At 46.0% G+C, this 27527-nt stretch overlaps 1 protein-coding gene across 12 annotated transcripts in view; it reads left to right on the plus strand.

The window, feature by feature from the left end:
• The window catches only part of LOC135704803 (inositol hexakisphosphate and diphosphoinositol-pentakisphosphate kinase-like), an 84451-nt gene that overhangs the window by 33215 nt on the left and 23709 nt on the right, over positions 1–27527 (plus strand). For 2 of the 12 annotated variants that reach the window (XM_065226314.1, XM_065226316.1), the window contains exons 2-9: positions 12669–12998; positions 13093–13183; positions 13245–14163; positions 14220–14320; positions 14537–15843; positions 15917–16012; positions 16429–16666; positions 17380–17424. In XM_065226314.1, coding sequence (XP_065082386.1) covers positions 12669–12998; positions 13093–13183; positions 13245–14163; positions 14220–14320; positions 14537–15843; positions 15917–16012; positions 16429–16666; positions 17380–17424 — 3127 coding nt within the window. The remainder of the gene's footprint in view (positions 1–12668; positions 12999–13092; positions 13184–13244; positions 14164–14219; positions 14321–14536; positions 15844–15916; positions 16013–16428; positions 16667–17379; positions 17425–27527) is intronic. The other 10 variants (XM_065226309.1, XM_065226319.1, XM_065226311.1 and 7 more) reach the window with 7 other exon arrangements.

Below are 27527 nucleotides of genomic sequence, written 5' to 3' on the forward strand. Positions count from 1 at the left end.
TGGACCTGATAGTCTTCCAGCGAGTGTCATTAAACATAACCTGAATGCATTTTCAAATAGCTACACAGAGCATTTCAATAGCATACTGAAGCAAGGGAGATACCCTGGCTGTCTCAAAGTGGCAAAAGTGGTGCCTGTTTTTAAAGCTGGTGATGCATCTGATCCTTGCAATTATCGTCCTATTTCCACGCTGTCTACTGTCAATTTTTTTTTTTTTGAGAAATTGATAGTTAATAAACTTGTAAAATTCTTTAACAAATCTAACGAATCTGACAAATGGGACGAATCAAATCTAACGAATGGGACGAATCTGATCACCTGATGGCCTTTGGAATAATTTCTGAGCAACCTGGCATTATAAGATAATATCTGAGAGACGTGATTTGTATTATATCTTAGACAATCTTGAGAAGAATTGATCAACCAGAAGTATTGATAAGAAATACAGATAAGTTTTTGCAGATCTATGATCCCATGAAGATCTTTTGAAAAATTAAAGGTCATCCGGATTTCTGAGAGAATATTTGAGAGACATTATTTGAATTGTTGGACACTTTGAGATCTTTAGAATATTGCCTGATCAACCAGTTGCCTTCAGAATAGAACCTGAGCAACCATATCGTGATCATGAGTTTTTTTATAGAGATCTTTAATGACCTGAAGGGTTATGAAATAATTTCAGGGTCGCTTGGTATCATATGAGAAAATATATTAAAAATGTGATTTGGATTGTTGATTATTTATGGAGATATCTGATCACCTGAAGGTCTGTAGAATATATTCGGAGTCACCTAGGTATCATGGGAGAATATCTGGGAGATGTGAATAGAATTGTTGGACAGTTTGAAAGAATAGTACCTGATCAACCCGAAGTCTTAAAAAAGTATCCAGAGGATTTTATGGAAATCTTAAAACACATGTAGGTCTTTGGAATAATTCCTGAACTGCCTGGTTTCATATAAAAGAACATCGCAAGCGGTTTCATGCAATTCTATGAAGATCCATGCATTTCAATGAAATTCCCAGAGCTTCTATGATGTACCCCAATCTTTTATAAACTACCTCTCACTTCTATTAAATTACCTGAACTTCAATGATTCTACCTGAAACTTTTTAACAATACAAGCTTTATAGAGTTTACTGTTCTCTATGAAGTTCTCCGATTTTTTTTTTGTGACGCTCATCGTAGGTTTTAGCACGGAAACTAGTCCGATAGCTGTGGGCTCTTCTCATTGTTGAACTTGAACAAGCTTAGCTTAATAACCTTTGATTGTCATCAGCAAATCGCTTTATAAATGACCAAAAACAAATGGATGGATTGATAGGCAATTCGCCTATTATTTTTCTTGGGACAGTTAAGAATCTCTTTCCAACAACTTGATCAACCAGTTTGTCAGAAAACGAGCCATCCAACACGAAGATGCCTCAATGAATGGGGAGAAGAGCCCACCCTTTATCTACGAAATATTAGCAACAGGGATTAGACATTGTCACTCTCCCCATCCAATCTGCTTCAATTGAGTGCCCTGATGGTCCCTCCTCATCCCGATTTTTTTTTATATATAGTAATAGGGGAAATGTTGGCTTCGGCAATACCTTAACCTATTATCGTCAGGGGGTAAACAAAGTCCTAGAGCACTCAAATTTGGCCAATAGTTGCTCTGAAACACAATGTATCCACATGCCAAAATTGAGCTCTCAAGGACGTTGTTTACCCCCCTGACGATAATAGGTTAAGGTATTGCCGAAGCCAACTTTTCCCCTATGTAATATAATAATCAGCTAATCAGAAGTATAACGTCTACAAACATATCGTTGTACAATGAGATCCCTTATTTTGAACCAGCTCGACTATTCTGTTTTATTAGCTCTGTTTCAAATTTCTTTTAATGTATTTGTGGAGCTTCTAATCTGTCAGAAGGCAGATAACCAGGGAAAACGAGGTGACGAGACGAAATTTCATTTTGTTATTGTTACAACTTCATGGAAATGCATGGATCTGCACAGAACTTCATGAAAGCACTGGAAAGCACCTCAGAGCGTTCACAAAGCAACTTTGTGCATGCATCTCACAACACTCGACAAGGAGTGTGTGTGGTTCTCCCATTTACTTCGCACACTCTTTTCCAACTAATCTGCGAGAAAGCGATCCACACAATGAGCGGTACACTCCGTGCGGTGCAGGGAGCGAATATAATACAACAAGCGCTAATGTCTTCTTTGAATTCTTTACAGACTTTGCTTACCACGACTGCATGCATAGGAGATGAAGAAGAGCATAACGAAGAATAATTTTGTCTTTTTGCTGGGTTTCCCATTTGCAACCCTACTCTGAGTGGTGCTCTTTGCGTCGGAGCCGTCGGAGCGATGGCTACACTTTGAGCTTTTGTTATTTCTAAGTGTGTGTCTGCCTTCTCTTCTCCGCTGCTTTGCACTTGCACAGGGTGAAAGACAAGCAAACTTTGTGTTTGCTTGATTCTCACTTTGTTTATTTAAGAAAACTAATACATTGCGCGCATTGAGTGATCAGCAAAGTCTGCAAATAATTCAAAGAAGACATTAGCGCTTTTTGTATTATATTTGCTCCCTGCGCCACACGGAGTGTACTGCTCATTGTGTGGATCGCTTTCTCACAGATTACACGGATAGAAATCTCCTTATACTTACTTACTTACTTAAGTGTCCTGAGCGCCATCCCTGGCGCAAAGGGCCAACGTGAAAGATCTCCATCCTGGGCGATTGTTTGCTTTCGCCTTGACCTGGGCCCAGGTCAAATTCCGGTCGACTTGCTTAATCTCCTTGTTTAGGCTTCGCCGCCATGAGCCCCTGGGTCTGCCTCTGCTGCGATGTCCGGCTGGATTCCAATCCAGCGCTTGTTTGCAGATTTCATTTCCGCTCTTCCGTAGAGTGTGGCCAACCCACCTCCACTTACGTTCCCGAATTTCTGTCGATATCGGCTTCTGGTGACACCGTCGATGGAGCTCGGCATTCGAAATCCAGTTGTGAGGCCACCAAGCACGAATTATATACCGCAGGCATCGGTTGATGAACACCTGCAGCTTCTGTGTGATCTCCGCTGATACGCACCATGTTTCGCTAGCGTACAGCAGTACAGATTTCACGTTAGAGTTGAAAATTCGGATCTTCGTGCGGAGACTAATCTGATTTGACTTCCAGATGTTTCGTAAACTCGCAAAAGCAGCCCTTGCCTTCTTGATCCGTGCACCTATGTCACTCTTGGTTCCGCCGTCCGACGCTATCTGGCTGCCAAGATATTGGAAACTTTCAACCTTCTCCACTTCCTGACCAGCTACCGTAAAATTGGATGGATTTCCCGTGTTGATATCCAACGATTTAGTCTTGCTGACGTTGATGTTGAGACCTGCCGCTGAGGAGCGTTCGGCGAGATCGTCGAGCTTACTCTGCATGTCAGAACGCCGTTGTGATACTAAAGCAACGTCATCCGCCAAATCTAGGTCGTTTAGATGCTCCATTGTAATAGGCTGCCAGAGCAACCCACGGTTCGGCACACGGTCGATCGCACCAACCATTATCTCGTCGATTACGATGAGGAACAGTAGCGGTGATAGAATACATCCTTGCCTCACTCCAGCGACTACCCGAATAGGGTCAGATAGGGCTCCGTTGTGCAGCACCCTGCACGTGAAAGCCTCATACTGAGCTTCGATGAGGTTGACGATTTTATCCGGAACTCCCTTGCGCCTTAGGGCGCCCCACAGGTTTTCGTGGTTGAGTCGGTCGAAAGCTTTTTCGTAGTCAATGAAAACCAAGTAAAGGGACTCTTGGAATTCGTTGACCTGCTCCAAGATTATGCGGAGCGAGACAATATGGTCCACACAGGATCTTCCAGCACGGAATCCCGCCTGCTGCCGTCGGAGAGTCGCGTCGATCTTCTCCTGTATCCGGTTGAGGATAACTTTGCATAGAACTTTGAGAACACAACACAGTAACATAATGCCACGCCAGTTATCGCATACAGTTGGGTCCCCCTTCTTTGGGACCTTCACTAAGACGCCCTGCATCCAGTCAGCCGGAAAAGTCGCGGTGTCCCAGATATTGCAGAATAGTTGATGCAACATTTGTGCAGATAGCATGGGGTCAGCTTTGAGCATCTCTGCTGATATGCGATCGACCCCGGGAGCCTTGTTGGATTTCATGGTTCGGATAGCAGGTAGGGATGGCGCCTCAGAATTGACGCGAGTGATGCGTCGCACTCTTGGCGGTTCATGCCGAGATGTTGATGGCTGGTTGACCGACGAAACTTGTAGAAGCTGTTCGAAGTGTTCAAACCAGCGTTTCAGCTGATCAGTGGGGTCGGTGAGCAACTGACCAGTCGCGTCCTTCACTGGCATCCTAGGATTCATCCTTGCTCCACTCAGGCGTCGTGAGATATCGTAGAGGAGACGGATATCGCCTGTTGCTGCGGCTTTCTCACCTTCATCGGCTAGGGAGTCCACCCACGCTCGCTTATCCCGCCTACACGAGCGCTTCACTTCCTTCTCGAGAGCCGAATACAGTTGGCGGGCCTGGTTCTTCGCTCCTCTGGTTCTCGCCCGCTCTATCGCGGCTTTTGCATTTCTCCGCTCCTCTATCTTCCTCCAGGTGTCATCCGTGATCCACTCCTTTCTCTGAGCGCGCAGCTCGCCCAGGTTGTTTTCACTCGTTTCAGTAAAGGCATCCTTGATCGCCGTCCATTGCTCTTCTACGCTGCCACCATCAGGAATATCCGCAGCTCTGGTCTCCAGTTCCTCGACGAATGACCTTTTTACTGCTGGATCTTCCAATCGGCGTGTGTTGAATCGCCGTCCGAGCCGCTCCTCCCGCCGCTGGACCCGCGCGATACGAAGGCGGATCTCTCCAACGAGGAGATGGTGGTCAGACGCGATGTCGGCACTGCGTTTGTTCCGAACGTCAAGAAGGCTCCTTCTCCATTTTCGGCTGATGCAGATGTGGTCGATTTGATTTTCGGTATGTCCATCACGGGAAACCCACGTGACTTTGTGCACTGGTCGATGGGGGAAGAGCGAACCCCCGATCACCATGTCGTTATTGCCACAAAACTCTGCCAACAGCTCACCGTTTTCGCTCATTTCGCCAAGACCATGGCGCCCCATGACACGCTCATAGTCCGTGTTGTCGGAGCCGATCTTCGCATTGAAGTCGCCGATGTAGATCTTGATGTCACCTCTCGGAATTTTATCCACGACTGCATTCAGTTGACTGTAAAAGTTCTCTTTGTCCTGTAACTCGGCAGCATCGGTTGGCGCATAACATTGGATTATGGTTAGGTTACGAACCCGCGTTCTGAATCTGGCAACGATTATCCTCTCATTGATAGGTTCCCACTTGATGAGCGCCGCATTTGCTTGGGCGCTAAGCAGGAAACCAACTCCACGGTGGCGGGGAGCGTTTTCACCTCGAATACCAGAATAGAACAGTACCTGTCCCGACGGCAGCTTGTGTTCTCCAAAGTTTGGCCAACGGACTTCGCTTAGTCCCAGGATTTCGAGCTTCATGCGTCGAGCCTCGCTGGCGAGTTGTGCCAGCTTCCCCTGTTGGGCTAGCGTTAGTACATTCCATGTTCCAATTCTTGTCCGTTGTTTTGCGCTAAAAGTCGTTGCCGTAATATCAGTCCGTGATCTTTCTCTATTGGTTTCTGTAACAGTTGTAAAGTTTCGGGGACAGTAGGTAGTTAGCCTAAGGTCTCCTATCCGCCGTGATGGGGCTGCCATCTTGGGTATAGCTTTCGGGGATAAGCATTTCTTGTTTCAGCCGCTGGATGCCAGGCAGACGCTGTTTGAGCCGCACCTCCATGGTGGACAGACGCTCAGTTATTGTGTAGATGGGGCTGCCATCTTAGATTTAGCTGACACAATACAGCATTTCTTATTCAGCCGCTGGATGCCAGTCAGACGCTGTTTGAGCCGCACCTCCATGGTGAACAGACGCTCAGGCCGTGTAGGCCGAACCCGCTAGGGGCCCCCTTCCCTGTCAGCATATGACCAAAGCTCCCACCGGGGTTGGTTACCCGATCTTCGCTAAGGTTGCTCATATCCCAGGAGACACCACGAGGAGGTAGGGATAGGAGTTACTGGGTAAGAGGCTAATGGACCACTAATGGGGTCTATTTTATCCTTCAAGTACTCGCGGTACTGGTGGTACGCATTACCCAGTCGTTTGCCCCGCTGGCCAATGGCCAGCGGTGATGAAAAGAATATGATACTTTTACATCATCTCCTTATACCTTTTGGCAAATTTCTATTGCTCATTATTCATAAAATGTATAAGTCAACTAATAAGCAGACGCCTTGCAATTAAGGCTGAAGATTAATGTCAAATGAAGTTGTTGTCTTATGGAATGTATAAGGCTGATGTTTTGGCAAAAATGTATAAGTGAAACACAAGGATACAATAATTGATTTTCGTTTCGTGTAGTTTGAAAAGAGTGTGCGAAGTCAATGGAAAACCACACACTCTTTGTCGAGTGTTGTGAGATGCATGCACAAAGTTGCTTTGCTAACGCTCTGAGGTGCTTTCCAGCCCTGGTGAAGCTCCAAATAAGATCTGCATTATATCATCAGAACTATATTGATTAGGTGTCCACACTGTCCATATGATGAACATATTAGTTCGGACAGGGTGTTTGGAATCTTCGGAGAATTTTATTTTCCCGGAGCAACCTGGAATTCTCAGAGTATTTTGAGATTCTAGAATAAAGAATATTGAAGTACTCCGAGGAACTCTGTCAAGAATTTCAAAACACTTCACTTTAACACTTCCAACTTTATCTTCCTCGCTATTCACTTTTACTCATTGAACATAATCATTTTGGAGTGTTTTTTTTTAACTAGTTCGTTTATTTACTAGGCTCAGTCGTGTGTGACACTTTGCGGAGCCAAAAATCCGTAATTTTTTAATTAACATTTTAAACAGTAGTAAATCTAGGTTAGAATTGGGTACCAATTACTCGTGGCGGGTTCGAGGTTAATGGGAAGATCAAGGGTTCCCAATACATATCTTACTTCACGGAAGGGTTGTCTACCTCGGGCCACTAGGGTATCAAATAGTCGTACTCTGGAGGCGTCATTACCCGGGCACTGCCAAACTGCGTGATCGATGCCATCATAACCACAATCTGGGTTTATACTGTAGAGATGTGCGTCTAGCGAGTAGTAGTTCGACATAAGTCTTGACATCACGTGAATCAAGCCCCGACTTGCATCCAGACCTTTGAACCACGCTCTCGAAGAAACATTTGGAGTAATGAACCAAGAGAATACTTGTCCAATCGTTTTGCCATCTTAGAAGAGAACTTTGACGTACTAATGGGAGAAATTCATCATGTGAAATTTTTCTATCATAAATTTCGTTAAGCGTCAAGTTAAGACCTGCTTACACTAGCGCTAATATACACTGAACCAAAACATCCGCAATACTTCGAATGATTATTGCATTGCTCGAGCCCTTTAACAATATGCATTCGAATTTCGGATGATTTTTTTATGGTTGAATTCGTCGTCAGATGATGAACATCCATATGACTGTCACCCAAATACAGGATGATTTTCGGCGTCCAGTGCCTACCTTGTTTCATCGACCGAACAGCCTCAATCCAGTTCAAAAAGATGAAGTAATGATCTGTGGGCATGTCCGAAATCATCCCCAATGCGAAGTTGACTGCTGCCAGCTCAGCAACATAAACGGAACAAGGTTCCTGAAGTTTCCGGAAGGCGGTTGAGTAGACACCGAAGCCATTAGATCCATCAATGCGTGATCTATCAGTGAAAAATCTTCTATTGAAATGGACTTGTTATTGAAGTGACAACAGTAACAAGATAAATTCTGAAATTTGAATTGGTTTTTAGGGTACTCAATCAGATTTTAAACTTTGAATTTTTTTAAACCGTAGACCTAAAAATATCAGACATGGACATATTTTCAAGAATCTGAATCGGAAATAAATACTGAAGACGTCGGACGATGAATATTTTCCAACAACCCAGATTAAAAAGAAAAGGAAAAACGGGCCTTGCAGGATATTTTTAAGGAAAGACTGGTTAGGAGAAGAAGAATTTCAAGGCAGTTGTGAGTGGAATTCAAAGGTTATTTCCAACACAATTCTGTCCAGAAGTCCAAGATAATTTCAAAAAGAATTCCAACAGAGTTTTGAGAATTATAATGAATTTATAAGGAGAATTCCAATGCAGTTTTGAGTGGAATTCAAAGGAAATTTCCAACAGAATTGCGTGTAATTTCAAAGAGATTTCCATAAGATTTCTGAGAATTCTATTAAATTTATAAAAAGAATTCCAAGGTACTGTGACTCGAATGCTATTAGCATAAGGAGAATCTAAAGGGAATTCTGAAGTGGGTTCAATAGAAATTGCGAGGTTAATTCCAAAGAAATGCTAAGGAAATTTCCAAAAAAAAATTTGAGGTAGATTACAAAGAAATAGTTACAAGGCTATTCTTGTTATCATTTTTATCATCTCAAAGAAGAGTTTCTAGGAGCATTAAAGGAACTTTTCGGATAACTGACGAATTTAGAGGAAATTCTGAAGATAATTCCATGGTTTTTTATGAGAATAATTAGTGATTACTGAGGAGAATTCATTTCAAGAGAATTCTTCGGGGAATTTCTGGGTAATATAGCGAACCCAATTAAGAATTTTAAGAGAATTAGAGAGTGAATCGAAAGCCCTTCTTTAGATAATTTGTAGAGTATTATGAAACAAATTGCAAAGCAATACCAGAAAGAGTTCTAATACGCACTCTGAAGAAATGTTGGAATGAATCTAAGGAATTTTTTGGGAAAATTCTAAAGAAATCCTGTGAAGAGTTCCAAGTTCAAGACCCAAGTTACCAACAAGCCCGCTAATTCTTATTTTTTGCAATATAAGGCTGATATACGCAGGGCTGGTAGTGAGTCACTTTTTAGAATCTTTCTGGTTGGAAATTTTCACGACTTCCCTGGGCATAGAGTATCATTGTGCTTGCCACACAATATACGAATTCATGCAATGGTATTGGCATCGAAAGCTCTCAATTAATAACTGTGGAAGTGCATTTAGAACACTAAGTTGAGAGCACGCTATAAGCTAATATGCACTGAGCAATAAGCTTGAAATGCTTATAATAAGAAAAAGAAGCTTGATGTTAGTCATATAAACGTTAAAACCAGATATTAGATTTAAAAACAAAAATTGTGAGATTGTATACAAGACACGACTGCATGTAGAATACGTTACGCTGTTTAGTGAATTTCTCGTGTGCATTTTTCTTGATATTGATTTAAAACACAGTATAAGTAGAAGTGACCCTTCTCTTTTTATTTGTTCAGTTTTATAAAGTTTTTTTATAAGATATTGGATAAGTATTTATTCCAGCAGATTCGTAGAGTTATTTCCTATCGGCGTTCAAAACCTAACACCTTTTCATAACGGTTGCAATTTTAGATTTTCGATTTACCCCCTGTACCTTCCCGTAAGACGTAGTCTACGTCAACAATTGATATCTCATGCTTAGAAAAGTTCTCTTGATTCTGATGGATTTAGAAAAATTTTCAATCTTCAATCTGGACCATAAGAAGCTTTCAAGATTCAAAACCAACAGAATTATTCTAAATGCGGTACTTCGATTTTTTTTAAAGATTGTGAATTCAAACTAAATCAAGTGTCCGAGACTTTATGCCACTTCAATTTTTTTTAAGATTTTTAGGAACTTGGACACATTTTCAATCCTATATGGATTTCTAAATAATAACTATTTCCTACCCGGAAATGGAAATGTGGCTATATGACAAAAGAATCACATCGAATAGTCTGCATTTTCCATATCGCATTCGTGCTTGCATGATTTGACTTGCTACATTATTATTTTACTTCAAATTTTACTATAACCTATAGATAATGCTGCAGCATGGAACCCGACAGAACGTGGAACGGTATAAACAGAAGTGGAAACAGTAGACCCGCATCTTTCGGGAGAAAAAACGCCGCCTGGAAGAAGCGGAGTGCGAGGAAATGGAACTGCTGTGCCGTTCCCAAGAAACACGGAAGTTCTACCAGAAGCTCAAGGCATCCCGCAACGGCTTCGTGCCGCGAGCCGAAATGTGCAAGGATAAGGACGGGAGCCTCTTGACGGACGGACGTGAGGTGATTGAAAGGTGGAAGCAGCACTTCGATGCGCACCTGAATAGCGAGGAGATCCTAGGCACGGGAGACCAGCGCATTGGAGGAAACGACTACGTCAGTGCAGCAGAGGACGGGACTGACCCAACTCCCACGCTGAGGGAAACTAAGGATGTCATTCAGCAGCTCAAAAACAACAACGCAGCTGGTAAGGATGGTATCGCAGCCAAACTCATCAAGATGGGCCCAGAAAAGTTGGCCACCTGCCTGCACTGGATGATAGTCAGGATCTGGGAAACAGAACAGTTACCGGAGGAGTGGAAGGAGGGGGTAATCTTCCTCATTCACAAGAAAGGCGACCATTTGGAATGTGAGAACTTCAGAGTGATCACCATTTTGAATGCTATCCCAGATCATCTTCCGTCGTCTATCACCTAAAATGACCGAGTTCGTGGGAAGTTATCAAGCCGGCTTCATCGACGGCCGATCGACAACGGACCAGATCTTCACCGTACGGCAAATCCTTCAGAAATGCCGTGAATACCAGGTCCCAACGCATCATTTGTTCATCTACTTTAAGGCGGCATACGACAGTATCGACCGCACAGAGCTATGGAAAATCATGGAAAACCAACGATGAACGGTGTGCAAAACTGCGTAAGGGTTTCGGGTGAACTATCCAGTTCATTCGAATCTCGCCGGGGACTGCGACAAGGTGACGGACTCTCATGCCTACTCTTCAACATCGCTCTAGAATGTGTAATGCGACGAGCCTGGCTCAACAGCCGGGGTACGATTTTCACGAAATCCGGTCAATTTGTGTGCTTTGCGGACGACATGGACATTATCGCAAGAACATTTGGAACGGTGGCAGAACTATACACCCGCCTGAAACACGAAGCAGCAAAGGTCGGACTGGTGGTGAGTGCGTCAAAAACAAAGTACATGCTAGTAGGCGGAACCGAACATGACAGGATTCGTCTAGGAAGTAATGTCACGATAGACGGGGATACTTTCGAGGTAGTGGAGGAATTCGTTTACCTTGGATCCGTACTGACGGCTGACAACAGTGTGAGTCGTGAAATACGAAGGCACATCATCAGTGGAAGTCGTGCCTACTACGGGCTCCAGAAGAAACTACGGTCAAAAAAGATTCACCCCCGCACCAAATGTACCATGTACAAAACGCTAATAAGACCAGTGGTCCTCTATGGACACGAGACATTGACTATGCTCGAGGAGGACCTGCAAGCACTCGGAGTTTTCGAGCGACGTGTGCTAAGGACGATCTTCGACGGTGTGCAGGAGAACAGTGAGTGGCGGCTAAGAATGAACCACGAGCTCGCTGCACTATACGGCGAACCCAGCATCCAGAAGGTGGCCAAAGCTGGAAGGAAGCGTTGGGCAGGGCATGTTGCAAAAATGCCGGACAACAACCCTGCAAAGTTGGTGTTCGCTACTGATCCGGTTGGCACAAGAAGGCGTGGAGCGCAGAGTGCACGATGGGCGGACAGGTAGAGCGTGATCTAGCGAGCATTGGGCATGACCGAGGATGGAGAGCGGCAGCCGCAAACCGAGTATTGTGGCGTACTATTGTTGATTATGTCTTATCTTAAATGTGATGTTGTACAAATAAATGTATGTATGTATGTGTATGAACCTCAGGAACCGATGCCAAACCATAAACTGATTTCAATGATCTTACCTTCTTAGTTTGACATGATTTAACATGCAACATGATTATTTTGCCTCGGTTTATGGTTTTCTCAAATATAGTTATATCCTACCGTACCGTATTCCGGGATTCCCGAAATCGGATCCCGGAGCCCCGGAGTGGATGCCAATGTGGACTAATGTCAAAGGAATTAGCTCCTCACTTATTACACTGATATGGTTTGACATGCAGCATGATTCATTTGCCTCGAATATTACGATGGCCTATTGGTCGGGGCCCCCAGAACGGTCAATGTGGCCAGATTTCATCGGATATACCATAAACTGATTTCAGAAACCCCATATTCAGTTTGACATGACTTAACATGCCCCATAATATGGCTACTTTGAACGTAATAATGTAATTACAAACCCTATTTTGGAATTCACGGAACGGAATTCAAGAACCCCGGAACTGATGTTAAACTGTCCAAATGTCATCGCATACACCTAAAAATTGTCTTCATTGGCTTAATTCTACCTATCTGGCATGAATTGACAGTTTGGATTATACGATTTCCAGAAATATTACTATGTTTTATAGATCCATAGTTCCATAACTTCCGAAATCGATAATAACGTGGCCAGACATCGTAGAAACGTTTAAATACAATCCTACTTTCAACATGTCCATCTGATTCGCCTAACAACAACTAGCATTTGTTCGTGTCAAATACTTATCCAACTACACCCGCCAGTACTTCGCCTTTTTTCGGTGACCAAGTGCCTAACAACCTACTCCAAATTTGAAGAATCACCATTCCTCTAATCCTGCCAACGTTTGCTCTCCCTATTGTTTTGCAGGGTGACCTCGAGTCCACCGATGGGCTCGATTCGGATGATTCGTCCACGACGTACAAGCAGGTGGTGGTGGCCGTCTGTGCCATGTCGAAAAAGTCCCAATCCAAACCGATGAAGGAGATCCTGACCCGGCTGCAGGAGTTCGAGTACATCCGGATGATCGTGTTCAGCGAGGAGATCATCCTGAAGGAACCGGTCGAGAAGTGGCCCCTGTGCGATTGCCTGATATCGTTCCACTCGAAGGGCTTCCCGCTGGAGAAGGCCATCCAGTACGCCCAGCTGCGGCAGCCGTACGTCATCAACAACTTGCACATGCAGTTCGATATACAGGTAGTAAGGATCGTGTTATTTTTTTGGTTTTCCGGTGGTGGGTGGTATTGTTTGAAAGGCCGAATATGTTCTTGTCGGTTTTGGATTTCATTTTCAGGACCGAAGGCGTGTCTATTCCATCCTGGAGAAGGAGGGCATAGAGATACCGCGGTACGCGGTTTTGGACAGGGATTCGCCCGATCCGAAGCGTAAGATTTTGAAGGATTTTCCCGGGGTAGGTTTTGAATTTGATGGTTGTAAATTTTTCAGAACACGAACTCGTAGAATCCGAAGATCACGTCGAGGTGAATGGGATAACGTTCAATAAGCCGTTTGTGGAGAAGCCTGTGTCGGCTGAAGATCACAACATCTACATCTACTACCCTACGTCGGCTGGCGGTGGAAGTCAACGGTTGTTCCGGAAGATTGGCAGCCGAAGCAGCGTCTATTCGCCGGAATCGCGAGTCCGTAAGACGGGATCGTTTATCTACGAAGACTTCATGCCGACGGATGGGACGGACGTCAAGGTTTACACCGTCGGCCCGGACTATGCCCATGCCGAGGCCCGTAAGAGTCCGGCTCTCGATGGGAAAGTGGAACGGGATAGCGATGGCAAGGAGGTCCGTTATCCGGTCATCTTGAGCAACGCAGAAAAGTTGATTTCGCGCAAGGTTTGCATGGCCTTCAAGCAAACCGTGTGTGGATTCGATCTGCTGCGTGCCAATGGGAAATCGTTTGTCTGTGATGTGAATGGGTTTAGTTTCGTAAAGAATTCCAACAAGTACTACGACGATTCTGCGAAGATACTAGGCAATATGATACTGCGCGAGTTGGCACCGACTCTGCACATACCGTGGTCGGTTCCGTTTCAACTGGACGATCCGCCCATAGTTCCGACCACGTTCGGGAAGATGATGGAACTGCGGTGCGTTACGGCCATCATCCGGCACGGCGACCGGACGCCCAAGCAGAAGATGAAGGTCGAGGTGAGGCATCAGAAGTTTTTCGAAATATTCGAAAAGTACGACGGCTACAAATATGGGCACATCAAGCTGAAACGACCGAAGCAGCTGCAGGAGATTTTGGACATTGCGAGGTCTTTGCTGTCGGAAATTCAAACCAAGGCTGCCGATTCGGAGATCGAAGAGAAGCAGAGCAAGTTGGAACAGCTGAAGAGCGTCCTGGAGATGTAAGTGTGAGGTTTGAAATTTTTAACGGATTGGTTGAAATTCTCGCTCATTCAAGGTACGGCCATTTTTCCGGCATCAACCGTAAGGTTCAGATGAAGTACCAACCCAAGGGGCGTCCCCGTGGATCGAGTTCTGACGATGGTAAACATCATTCTAGTACGTTGTAATTTGCGTTTTGTTCACGTAGCACATCTCTTTCCTGTGTGTCTCTCTGAATCCGATCTCGGACTTTGTAATGCGCGCCTTCTCTCTTTCGCTTGTCCATTCCGTGCAATTTCCATCTGTTTCGGATGTAAGTCTGTTCGCCTATCCTAATACCCGTTTCCGTATTCTGCTTTGCCTTTTTTTTTTGTTGGTCTCACTGTGGAACAGTAGATGCCCCGAAGGAACCGTCCCTGGTTTTGATACTGAAATGGGGCGGTGAGCTGACGCCGGCTGGGCGCATCCAGGCGGAAGAATTGGGAAGGATCTTTCGCTGCATGTACCCCGGAGGGCAAAGTCGGGACGGCAAGGAAGCTCCCGGGGCGCAGGGATTGGGTTTACTGCGCTTGCATTCGACGTTTCGGCACGATTTGAAAATCTACGCCTCGGACGAGGGCCGTGTCCAGATGACGGCAGCTGCCTTTGCCAAAGGTTTGCTCGCACTGGAGGGAGAACTCACTCCGATCTTGGTGCAGATGGTCAAGAGTGCCAACACCAACGGGCTGCTGGACAATGACTGTGATTCGAGTAAGTACCAAAATATGGCCAAATCGCGCCTGCACGAACTGATGCAAATTGATCGCGATTTTACGGTGGAGGATCGCGCAGCGATCAACCCTGGCAATGCCATCAGCATCAATTTGGCGATGGATTTTGTTAAGAATCCGGTCAAGTGTTGCGCACACGTCCACTCGCTGATTCAATCGTTACTGGGGGTAGTCGCCGTGAAGCGGGATGACCTCAAAACTAGAGACGCGGTACTGTATCATGGAGAAACTTGGGAACTGATGGGTCGGCGGTGGGGAAAAATCGAGAAGGATTTCTGCACAAAGAACAAAAACTTCGACATTTCCAAAATTCCGGACATCTACGACTGCATCAAGTACGATCTGCAGCACAATCAACACACGCTTCAGTTCGATTTGGCTGAAGAGTTGTACATCTACGCCAAGTACTTGGCCGACATTGTGATCCCACAGGAGTACGGTTTGACCGTACATGAAAAACTGACAATCGGACAGGGTATTTGCACGCCACTGTTGAAGAAGATCCGCGCCGATCTGCAGCGCAACATTGAGGAAGCTGGAGACGAGAGTGTGAATCGACTGAATCCCCGCTACAGCCACGGAGTATCCAGTCCGGGCAGGCACGTCCGAACGCGGTTGTACTTTACCAGCGAAAGCCACGTCCACTCGCTGTTGACCGTGCTCCGGTACGGCGGACTGCTGAACATCCTGACCGACGAACAGTGGCGCAGGGCCATGGAATACGTTTCGATGGTCTCCGAATTGAACTACATGTCGCAGATTGTGATCATGCTGTACGAAGATCCGACCAAAGATCCCTTCTCGGAGGAGCGTTTCCACGTGGAGCTGCATTTCAGTCCCGGGGTGAACTGTTGCGTGCAGAAGAACTTGCCGCCCGGACCGGGCTTCCGGCCACACAGTCGGAACGATTCCGTCACGTCCAAAAATGCGGTAGGAATTTTTGGGAAGCCAATCGGAAGTGTACGTTAGGGAATAATGGTTTGTCTTTTCCCATGAATTTCAGAGCGGCGACGAAGAAAGCACCTCCCGAATCGACGAGGAAAACGACACCGAAGAGGAGAATTCCAACGGTTCCAGCCAAACGATGTCCAAAGAAAGTGTAAGTCATGCTTTAGGTTCATGTAATCAATTCAGATAGGAGGCTTCTGGGGTTACTTTGGGTAGTTCAGAGCTGTACTGAATAATAGTTTAAAGACTCCATAACATTAACGTGAATGATACTAGCCCGGAATATGGCCGTGCCACGAGTTTCCTAGGTCTTTAAAATTTTGCTAGTTAACTCTGTCTTTACAAGTCCCGGAATTCTATGTTCAAGTTTTCTTATTTTTCTCTAGATCTCTAAATCTTGATTATTTAAGGTGTGGGTTTCATCATTTTTCGATGTTTATTTTTTATCAAATAGGGTCAATAAATTTTCGCAATGGTTATATGACTTTATGATGTACGAGCTGAAATATCCAATTGATCCGGATTTAGGACCACCGCAATAACAGTAGCCTTTCCTTCTCCCTCCAGTCTTTTTCCAACGCCAGCAAAAACAAGGAAAAGAAGCTGAGAAAGGTCAAAACATCCGAGCCCATTCCGATCGGATCGTGCCATACCGTTTCCGGACACGAAGCCATGGACCTGGCGAAGCGTCTGAGCGAAGAGCTGGCCGCCCAGCAGCAGGCCGGCAACCAGCGGCCCATCAGTCCGGACGAACCCCGCGCCGCTCGATCGTTCGAGCATGGTGGCAGACACAGCCGAATGAAAGGTTAGTACCGCCCCATATCGAAGAAAATTATCCTCTTCTGTTTTCGTACTTCACAAACACTACACACGCCGCTCAATGCCTTCAACCACAACCTTTTGACCTTCTTCTAGCTGCCTTCCCTGTTTGCGTAACGTAACTGCCCAAACTTAGCTAATTTCACCACCCACAGTCGGCGGAAATCGGTCTCGCGAGACCATTCCCTCCTCTTCCGGTTTGATACGTGTTTCCGTGAGTTGTGCTAAATTACCCCGAACGCCATCACCCGAATGACCACTTCCTCGAATGAGATTCTGCCTTCTTTCGATTGCTGCTCGCTCTGTTTACATTCGCGGTCATGGAATTCGGGCAAACGGCATTCGGGGCAATGTAGCACAATCATTTCCGTGTTGTATTAGTAGTGCGCTCTGTCTAATTAGGCCAATAGATACCTATGAGACCAACAACCCACTAACTTAATGTCTCATTTTCAAATTTCGTTTCATTTCATATTGGCGTGTGACCCACCCTCCTCCATCCATGCCCCACAAACCACAAACACACATTCGAATCGACAAATCGTGAAACATCGCGTGGAACGCGGCTACACACTACCATTTCTGTACATACATGTGTGTCTCTGTGTGTGGGTGGGTGGGTGGATGCGTGCGTGTGTATGCGCGTGTGCTTGCTGCTTTCCTTCATCCCATGCCATGATGACCCTGCGGGTCGTGTAGATCACACGCGCTACTGTCACAGCCTACAGGCCGTTAACAATCAAGGTAATGTTTTTTTTTATTAAGTATGTCCTTATTTAGTGTACAGTACCTATTTCAGTTAGTTCGTTCTCCCTTGTCTTTTTCCCTGTACAGTTTTGTATAATTTTTAACTAAACTATGTTGTGTATCCCTTTTTGTGCTAGGCGCAGCTATTTTTGTTCTGTATCGATAACATTCGGCTAGTGTAGGCTGATTAGGTTGTGATAGCGCGCAATGAGCGTAATTTCGCGTGCCGAAGATATTTGAATAGATACGACCGGTTACAATACTCCTCCTGCATATATCAGCTTTCGAAAATTGTTTGAACCTCAAATCTTCTCAAATCCTAGCTCCCACAAATCTGAAAGGAAGCCTTATCTTGAAACTTCAATAGCACCCATTTCAGCTCCGACTCAACATACAGTGATGAAATTGCAACTCCCTGTTTGCTGTTCTACAAAAAACGTGGAGTTCTAGTTTCATCAACATTTTATGGTCCTTCGGTTCCGAATGTCACGATTTAACGATTTACTATGGAAAAACTGACGAGCAAGTGGAACTCGCTCTTCGAGAAGATGAAGTGTGACCTGAACGCGGCGAAATGCGCGCAGAACCAGAGCGCTTCACTTTGTGGGGTTAGGAAACCCCTAGATTGGATACACCCAGCTCGAAAACAACTCAACTATATCTACTCGCAGAAAGATTGCTTTTTAGAATGTCTCTGAATTTCTTGGATTTTCGCAGAACTTATCAGAACTTATTTCAAGAACTTGTTTTATTCTGAAGTTCTCGGAACTTCTTGGAAGTTCTCAGCACTTTTTCGAAGCTCTTAAAGTTTTTGAAACTTCTCAAAAGTTCACGGAATTTTTTCCGAAGTTCTTGGAGTGTATCTGAAGTTCTCGGGGCTTGTCTGTTTTTGAAACTGAAATGTTTGGAACTTCGTTTAAATTCTTGAAATTTCGCTACACTTTTCAGACCTTTTCTCATGTTCTTCAAACTTCGCAGAAGCTCATGGATCTTTTTTTCCCACAGAGTACCAATGCTACCGATGGCAGGAAGATGCTTCCACACCTGGACCGTTCGGCTTTACATCCCTTCACCCGTGATGAGATATTTTAAAACTAAAAAAATCCCGCTGGCACCAACTGGGATTGAATCCAGGCCCTTTGGAGTGGCCCAGGCCCTTCAAGGAAAAAATCCGAGAACCTCAACGAAGGTCCGAGAATTCAGCGAAATTCCAAGATCGTCAACAAAGTTCAAAGTTTCTAAACTCCAGCGAAGTTTTGAAAACATGGACGTTCCAAAAACTTCAGCAAAGTTTATATGAACGGCACAAAAGCATTGGTTAGCAAAATTGGTTGTAAGACCCTTTCCATGCGAATCGACGAAAGGCCATGCAAACCAGTACCACTATCGGAGAGGGGAGAATTTCTCCTACCCGATGATGTTGCTGGTTTGCGTGGGCGTACTTCGGTTCACGTTTAATGGGCCTTATACCCTTTGTTTACAAAAGCTTTTGTCCGTTTTCAAATGCTACGCGAGATATCTTCTTAAAAGTTCAAGAAATTCAGCGACGGTCCAACAGCTTCAGCGAAGTTCCAAAAATATAAGAGATAAATCCTAGAAATTCCAAGAACTTTGGGAAGCTCCGTTAACATTGGAGAAGTATCTCCAAGAAATGTAGCGAAGACTGAAAGACTTGAGATGAGCTCCAATAAATTCAACAAATTTCCAAAATTTAGCAAAGTTTGAAAAAATTCAGCGAAGTTTAAAACACTTTTGCGTAGCTCCTAGAAATTCAGAGATTTTCCAAGAACTTCAAATAAGCTTCTAGAACTTCGGAGAAATTCTATGATATTATCTTCCGGGGAGGCATCGATTTGCTGACGAGCATTCATTAGCGCCATATATTGGGTTATCTTGCGACTTGTAGAATTTCAAGCCGAACATAAGGTATAAGGTCCTAAGTAACATTGATCGATTCTTTTCATCGACTTTATCTTCCGTTAAATTCGGCTACTAAAACATTTCCTGCCGTGTACCTTCTTTTATCGAGCTGTATGTTGAAAACAGTAGGAAATGTCTTAACATGTCCGTGGGAGTTCAAAGAGAAAATTGATCAATGTTACTAAGAACCTTATCGATTGTTCTGATTCAAAGATAGCGTCAGACATCCATCTTCGGTCTCTATACGTCATCCCGATTCCAAAAATACCCATATTGAAGGGTATTTGACCAGTTTTTAAATAACTAGTTGCCGCCATCTTGGATTTCAAGATGGCGTCAGACATCGATTTTCGGCCGCCATACGTCATCCCGATTCCGAAAATACCCATATTGAAGGGTATTTGACAGGGTTTCCCAGTTTTTGTATAACCAGAAGCCGCCATCTTGGATTTCAAGACGGCGTCAGACATAGATTTCCGGCCTCTACACGTCATCCCGATTCCGAAAATACCCATATTGCAGGGTATTTGACAGGGTTTCCCAGTTTTTGTATAACCAGAAGCCGCCATCTTGGATTTCAAGATGGCAAGATGGCGTCAGACATAGATTTCCGGTATCTTTACGTCATCCCGATTCCTTCATTCCTTTATTTAACGTCAGTCTCTGTTCCGCAATCTAGTGCCAATCTCTGACGGACATCGATTGCCATCAATTGACGGTAATCGAATGTGCAGGAAGGCAGCTTCCACACCTGCGTAGGATATCGCAACCATTCAACAAACATGGGTCGGGACCAACGGCTATCATCCCGATTCCGAAAATACCCATATTGAAGGGTATTCGACAGTATTTTCCAGTTTTTATAAAACCGGAAACCGCCTTCTTGGATTTCTAGATGGCGTCAGACATCGATTTTCGACCGCTAGATGTCACCGGTGGACATGGTGAATGAAACTGATTGCAGCGTAGTGGAGCCAGGTGAAAATGTTGCCCCTACTTGTACACGCTCAACACTCCTTCTCAATATTTTTCTCTGCTTCCGGTCCAGCTCGCAACTTTCGTCAGTCCCATGGCTTCCGCAAACTTCCTCTGCTTCACGGGTCCTAACGGCTTCATGAGAATGTCGGCCGTCATGTTCTCCGAAGGGCAGAATCGCAGATTAACTACACCTTTCTCGCCTTCTTGTCAATGTGTTTCGACGAATTCGATACAACTCCTGTTATCTTCGAACAACACGGTAGGACCGCACTGTTTTGCTCCTATCTCCTCCAAAATCCGCCGCAGCCAGATCTTTGCACGCTTCGGACACTGCGACATATTCCGCCTCCACACTGGAATGCGAAACACTAGTCTGCTTTCAACTGGCCCAATTGATAGATGCTTCACCGAGTAAGAACAGGTATCCCGTATTAGACTTACGGTCGCTCGTATCCCCGTTCCAATCCGCGTCACAGTATCCACTCAAGCGCAGTGGTTTACCGCGTTCTGCATACAGCCGCAACTTGCTGCTACTGGTCTTCACGAGATACTTTACTACACGCTTTAATTCACCCCAATCTACGACAGGGTAATCTTCTTTCGCAGCTCGTTCTCAACAGCAGATACATCCTGTTCGGTCATTTCAGCAAGTATCATGTCATCAACATGCAGCATCAAGTAGACGAAACCTCCTCCTGGTGAAAGTTTGACGAACAAACAAGGATCTGATCTACACTGATTGAAGCCCAGACCCATCAGTAACTCGCTAATCGTAGTATTCCAAATCCGTGCAGCCTGCTTCAAGCCGTACAGGCTACGCTTCAACCTGCACACAAAGTTTTCATTTCCTGGCACTATGAACCCCTTCGGCTGTTGCATATAGATTTCGTCCTGTAGTTGTCCGTGTAGATACGCCGACTTCACGCCAAGATGGCGTACCACCATTTTTTTTGTGACCGGCAACCGTCAAAAGAATCCGCAACGTCCCTTGACTAGCGACCGGAGCGAATACAGCATCATAGTCTATGCCGTAACGCTGTGAGAAGTCTAGGGAACACGACCTGCCGGTAGCTGAACCCAAGGACCAGGTCTCATTCCGCATCAACGAATCATCTGCATCTGCTGATCTTCGCTTTCCATATCGAGCTCCACAAACCGTTCGCTGCAGTCTGAGACCGAATCGCACCGAACTAGCGACCCATCTCCCAGCTCGATAAATCTAGCATCGCCTTCCTATCATCGCAGTAGCCAACGAACAACAAGTTACGGACCTTGCTGTCAAGCTTGCTCCGTTTTACGTCCGGGACGTGCACATACGCTGGGCTTCCGAATACTTGCAGATTCTTCATCGAAGGCTTTCTGTCGAACCACTTCTCAAATGGCGTCGACTCGACAGATCGTGAAGGCAACTGATTCTGGAGATATCCAGCGGTCATGATTGCCTCTCCCCAGTATTTCTTGGGTAGCCCCGCGTCCAACAGCATGCACGTTGCCATCTCCTTTAGGGAACGGTTTTTACGTTCCGCCACGCCGTTTTGTTGTGGGGAATATGCGGTGGTGAACTGGGTCTGGATGCCCTCTCACCCATAGAAATCCTTCAACTCTTTATTAGCGTATTCACCCCCACCATCAGAACGTATTGCGCCGGGCGCTCGACCAAACCGCGTTTTCACGTGCGCTACATAACGTTTGATACAGGTCGCAGCGTCTGATTTCTGTCTTAGCAAACAGACCACAGTATAACGACTGGCGTCGTCAATGAGGGTCATCAAGTACCTGCACCCTCCCGGCGTGACTTTCGTCATCGGACCGCAGACGTCCGTATGGACCACATCTAGAATACGTTCAGCACGGTTCTGTGCTTACTTAGAAAATGGTCATCTAGAAAATTTACCTGCTAGGCAATGCTCGCATACCTTCTGAATGCGTGCCAGCACAGCCGTATCCCGATGGCCGAACCGACGATGCCAAGTATGCTGACAGTCCGACAGATGCCGAGGTTCCTTGCTTGGCCGCGCCGTCTTCAGGATGTACAAATTTCCACACAACTCAGCCGTAGCAAGTAATTTTCTTTCTTCGTTCACGACACTACACTGCGATGCTTCGAAATTCACACTCAACCCCTTTTGGGTTGTCTTTCGCACTGAATTGTAGGCCACCTTTCAAGGTCGGAATGTAAACTACCTCTTTTAAAAGAATGTCCACTACTTTTTCTTCACCGGCAATACACTTCACCGAAACTTCACCGTCGCCAGCTGACGTGGTTACGGAACCATCAGCGAGAATAACTTTGATTTTTACACTTTCGTCCAGCTGGCTAGAGAAGTCCTTGTCGCTAGTCATATGACTAGGACATCCCCTGTCGAATGTGCAGGAAGGCAGCTTCCACACCTGCGTAGGATATCGCTCCCATTCAACCAACATAGGCCGGGACCAACGGCTATCTCCCCGATTCCGAAAATACCCATTTTCCATATCCCAGTTTTTAAATAACCAGATACCGCCATCTTGGTTTTCAAGATGGCGTCGTATACCGATTTCTGGTTTCTGGAGGTCATCCCGATTTCGAAAATACCCATATTGAAGGGTATTTGACAGCTTGGTCAAGATCTTGCACACAGAAGGTGAGCACTCAAATCAAAGTCTCTACACTACACTTCATAGGTGAGGATAGTGAGCATTGTCGATCTTCACACTCCCCCTCAATGCGAAGCAGCTACTCCTTCAATCCGAGCATTTCTCGGAACATGTCGTGCTTCTGCGGCCCGAGGGGCTTCGTGAATATGTCTGCTAACATCTGTTCCGTTGAACAGTACTCCAACACAATCTCCTTCTTTGCACTCAACTCATGCACAAATCGCTCTCTCGTGTTAATATGTGCTTCGAACGTCTGCTGGTCCTCTCCTTCTGAACGAACGCCAAGCAGCCCTGATTATCCTTGCGCAGAACTGTGGGTTGTGCGTTTCTCCGAAGAGACTAAGCAACTGACGAAGCCATACTGTCTCCTGTGAGGCCTCACTCAGAGCGACGTACTCGGCTTCCATCGATGACGGCGGCTTGCCCAAGATATTATGCCACCTCCGAACGAGAAAACAAATCCTGTTGTTGAACGCCGACTTTCGGGATCACCGGTCCAATCCGCATCCGAATGACCAAGTAATGCTTCCTCAGGGGCTCCACCCAACTGCAGATAGTAGTCCTTGGTCCCGCTCAGAAACCGTAACACACGCTTTGCAGCGGTCCAATCTGCCTCATGTGGTTCGCTGAAGTTTCGCCCAAGTATTGCGGTATCAGGTCGGGTCATCACGGCAAGATACAAAAGTCCACCAACCAAACTGCGATACTTGATTGGATCTTCCAGCGCTTCACTGCTAACCTCTGCCTTGAGATAGCCCGGGTCCATGGGCGATTTCGCAATTTTAGCTCCAGCCATTCCATTCTTCTCCAACAGTTTGTCGATATAGTTCCGAAGTTGTATCTAGTATACTCCGTCCTCTAAGGCAACCTCCATGCCTAAGAAGTGACGTGGCTGACTCAGATAGGTTAGTTCAAACTCCTTGTTCAGGTTAGCACAACACTGCTCGATCTCTTTGCAATACACGTAAATACTTCGTATGAGACGGCAGACCATGGGTCCCATATCCTGGTGGCATCCGCATAAAAATTTCTTCGTCCAAGCTTCCGTTGAGGTACGCTGTTTTTACGTCCAGGTGGCGTACAATCAGATTCTGCTTGGCAACCACCGTGAGAAACGTACGTAGTGTGGCCTGCTTAGCAACGGGCGCAATAATTTCCCAGAAATCTTCTCCGACTCGCTGACTGTAGCCTTGTGCAACAATTCTTGCCTTGTACTTCACAATTTGATTCTGCTCATCACGCTTCACTTTGAACCAACGATTTTTCGGCCATGGGGCAATGACACAACTTCCCACGTTCCGTTACGGTGGGGATCCTTGAGTTCATTCTCCATCGCTTCCCGCCACTCTTGCTTCTTGACTGCTTCCTTGAAGTCGATTGGCCTCTTCAGCGCACACGCGGCCATGCCCGCAGAGTCGAGTGCATCTTCGTATAACTCCTCGTTGCTCGAACTATCGCCACATTCTACTCCAGTCTGATCCCGTTCTTCTTTCGGCGACTTGGATTCTTCCTTTCCAAGTTGCTGCGTCGAATTTGTCCCTGGTTTCGAAACTAAAATCTCGACTGCACTGGTTCCGTTCCCGAGTTCTACGAAACGTGCATCACAACTCACGAGTTCAGTTTTCGTGTCTTGCTTTCTAACTTGCTGCGCTTGACCTCTGGAATATGTACGAATGCCTCGCTGCCAAATACTCGCATATGTCCAAGCTCAGGTTTCCGATCCCACCACAGCTCATACGGTGTCTTCTGGATCGACCGTGACGGTAACCGATTCTGGAGATAGGCGGCAGTGAGCATTGCCTCTCCCCAATAGCGCTTCGGCAATCCCGCATCGATCAACATGCATGTCGCCATCTCAGTGAGGGACCGATTCTTAAGGCCCAAGCGCAATGACAGCGGAAGCGGAACGGCAGCGGCAGCGGAAAAGCCCGATCTGAGTAAGCCTACTTGTCGGATTGAAAACTAGTTAGAATCAAATCGACTTCGGTTAGGCATCTTGATGTCATTTGTGACAACTGTCAAACTTTCCGTTTCCGTTCCGCTTCCGCCCACATTGCGTTTGGGCCTTTACGCTCTGCTATACAGTTCTGTTGAGGGGAATAGGGTGTGGTAAATTGTGGCGTTATTCCCTCGGCTTTGCAGAATCGACACAGCTCTCTATTGTCGAATTCTCCCCCTCCATCAGAACGGATCACGCGTGGTTTGCTGTTGAAATGATTTTGGGTTCACCTCACGTAATCCTTGATGTTATCGGCAGCCTCTGATTTATGCCTGAGCAGATATGTAACTGTGAAACGACTAAAATCATCGATTATTGTCATTACATACCTGTTGCCGCTGGGAGTTAAGTTTTTCATCGGTCCACAGATGTCAGTGTGGACGATATCCAGAATTTTAGTCGACTTTCTTTCCACCACTGGAGGGAAGGGCAATCGAGCGGACTTCCCCTGTAGGCAACATTCGCACACCAGCTTCAAGCCACAGTCAGCGACTTTCATCCCTGTCGCCAATCCTTCTTTGTTGATCCGCTCCACCGCAGTCCAATCGCGATGGCCAAAACTCCTATGCCACTGGTGCTGGCAGTTCTCCAGATGCTGACCTGCAGATGCTTGCATCGACGACTCCGCTATCTTCAGATGGTCGCAACAACGACTCCGGTCGGATCCGTAATCCGGCAACCTTCTTCGCCAAAAGACACACTGAGGTTCTTCAGTACCAAACTTGTCACTGAAATCAGGTTTGTCGAAAGTCCTGGCACGTATTTTACGTCATTCATAACAATTTCGATCACTTCTTCTTCACCGTTAATTCCGGAAATCACTCCACTACCTTGACCCAAAATTTGCGTCTTCTTTCCGTCCGCCAGCGTTATGCAACCGCCGGCAAATTCCTCGAGCGACGTGAAAAACGAGCGGTCGTTGGTCATATGTGCACTCGCTCCGCTATCGATAAGCCATGTCACAGCCTGAACACCACCGGTGACGAAAGCGACTCCTCTACCATCCGTGTTCGCAGTTTTCGCTTTAGCCACTTGGCTTTGGTGATTTTTTCCGTTCGTCCCGCTTCTTCATCCGGCAATCACGCTGCAAGTGTCCAGGTTTTCTACAGTAGTGGCAAGTTCTGGTTTCCTTACCACGTTTCATCTCACTAGATCGCATCGCTCTCTCCCCCTTTCCGGCAACACCCGCTTCAGTCGTCGATTATACTCGTCCGCTATCTTCGACTTAACAGCATCCAGCGAAAGGTCATCGTCGGAGCGACTGTCGAGAGCCAAAACTGAACTGTCAAATGACGGAGGAAGGCTCCGGAGCAGGCTGCAAATCTTGACGTCCTCATCCAACTTCGTATCCACTGCGTCCAAACGATCAAACAGCTGATCCATATCGAAAAGGTGTTTCTCTATGTCACCGCCTTCCCGAAGGTTCACAGCTGGATTGCATTCAGCCAGTCCAAAACGCTCCAAGACTCTTGCCACGTACTCCTCATGCGAAAGTTGAAGAACTCCTGCTTGCCGATCGTACGCTATCTTCATTCCCAGAAAGTGGCGTGCTTCTCCACAGTCAGCCATGCTGAACACAGTCGAAAGCTTCTCCTTCATACGTGCGATGGATTCCAATTTCCTCCCTGTGATTAGCAAATCGTCCACATAGAGTACAACGTACAGCTCGTCTCCTTCTTCGCATCGTGTGTATAGGCAGTAGTCATGGCAGGATCGCTTGAAACCCATCTTGACTAGGTCACTGTTGAATTTTGCATTCCAGCATCGTGGAGATGGCTTCAATCCATACAATGATTTCAGCAACTTGCAGGTCATATTTGCTGGAGCCTGGACGCCTTCAGGAATATCCATATAGATATCCTCCTTCAAATCTCCATGCAAGAAGGCAGTTTTAACGTCCATCTGATGGAAATGGAACTGGTTGTGGACGCCTACAGCTAGCACAGTCCGGATGGTTGGTAACTTCGCCACCGGTGCATATGTATCCTCGAAGTCAACTCCATAACGCTGCAGGTAGCCCTTCGCTACTAGTCGGGTTTTATATCGAGCGGCCTGGCCATCTTCGTCTTCCTTCACACGGAATATCCACTTGGATTTGAGAGGTTTCACGCCACGTGGATAGGGCGTCATCTTCCACACACCGTTCGCCTGCATGGATCGCAATTCGTCATCAACAGCCTCCAGCCATTTCATACGATCGCAGCGGGCGTCGATGTCACTGTAGCATTGAGGAGCATCTGTGGAATACGAGCCAGCAGAAGTTGCTCTGTAACCGGTGAAGAAATTTAACAACTTACCGGGGAGCTTGTCCTTCGGACTCGAGTTGTTCTAGTTGCGAAGGGAGCGCTCCGGTCCCAAGTAACATTGCAAGCTTTATAGAGGTTTTATAGCATTCTACAAGTCCAAATCATGGACTACAGAACCCTCATAAAACCAAAATTGTTACTTGGGGTATCATCCGCCTCCAAAACGTCTGCATCATCAGCAATCGGAGTATTCTCACGTGACATCGGCCTCTCTTCAGGTGACGGTTCCATTGAATCACGAACGACTTCCTCCTCTTGCT

This window comes from Ochlerotatus camptorhynchus, unplaced genomic scaffold, assembly GCF_037179485.1.
Source record: "Ochlerotatus camptorhynchus isolate MF236.1 unplaced genomic scaffold, CSIRO-AGI_Acam_v1.1 ptg000248l, whole genome shotgun sequence".
In the NCBI taxonomy this organism is placed as follows: domain Eukaryota; kingdom Metazoa; phylum Arthropoda; class Insecta; order Diptera; family Culicidae; genus Ochlerotatus; species Ochlerotatus camptorhynchus.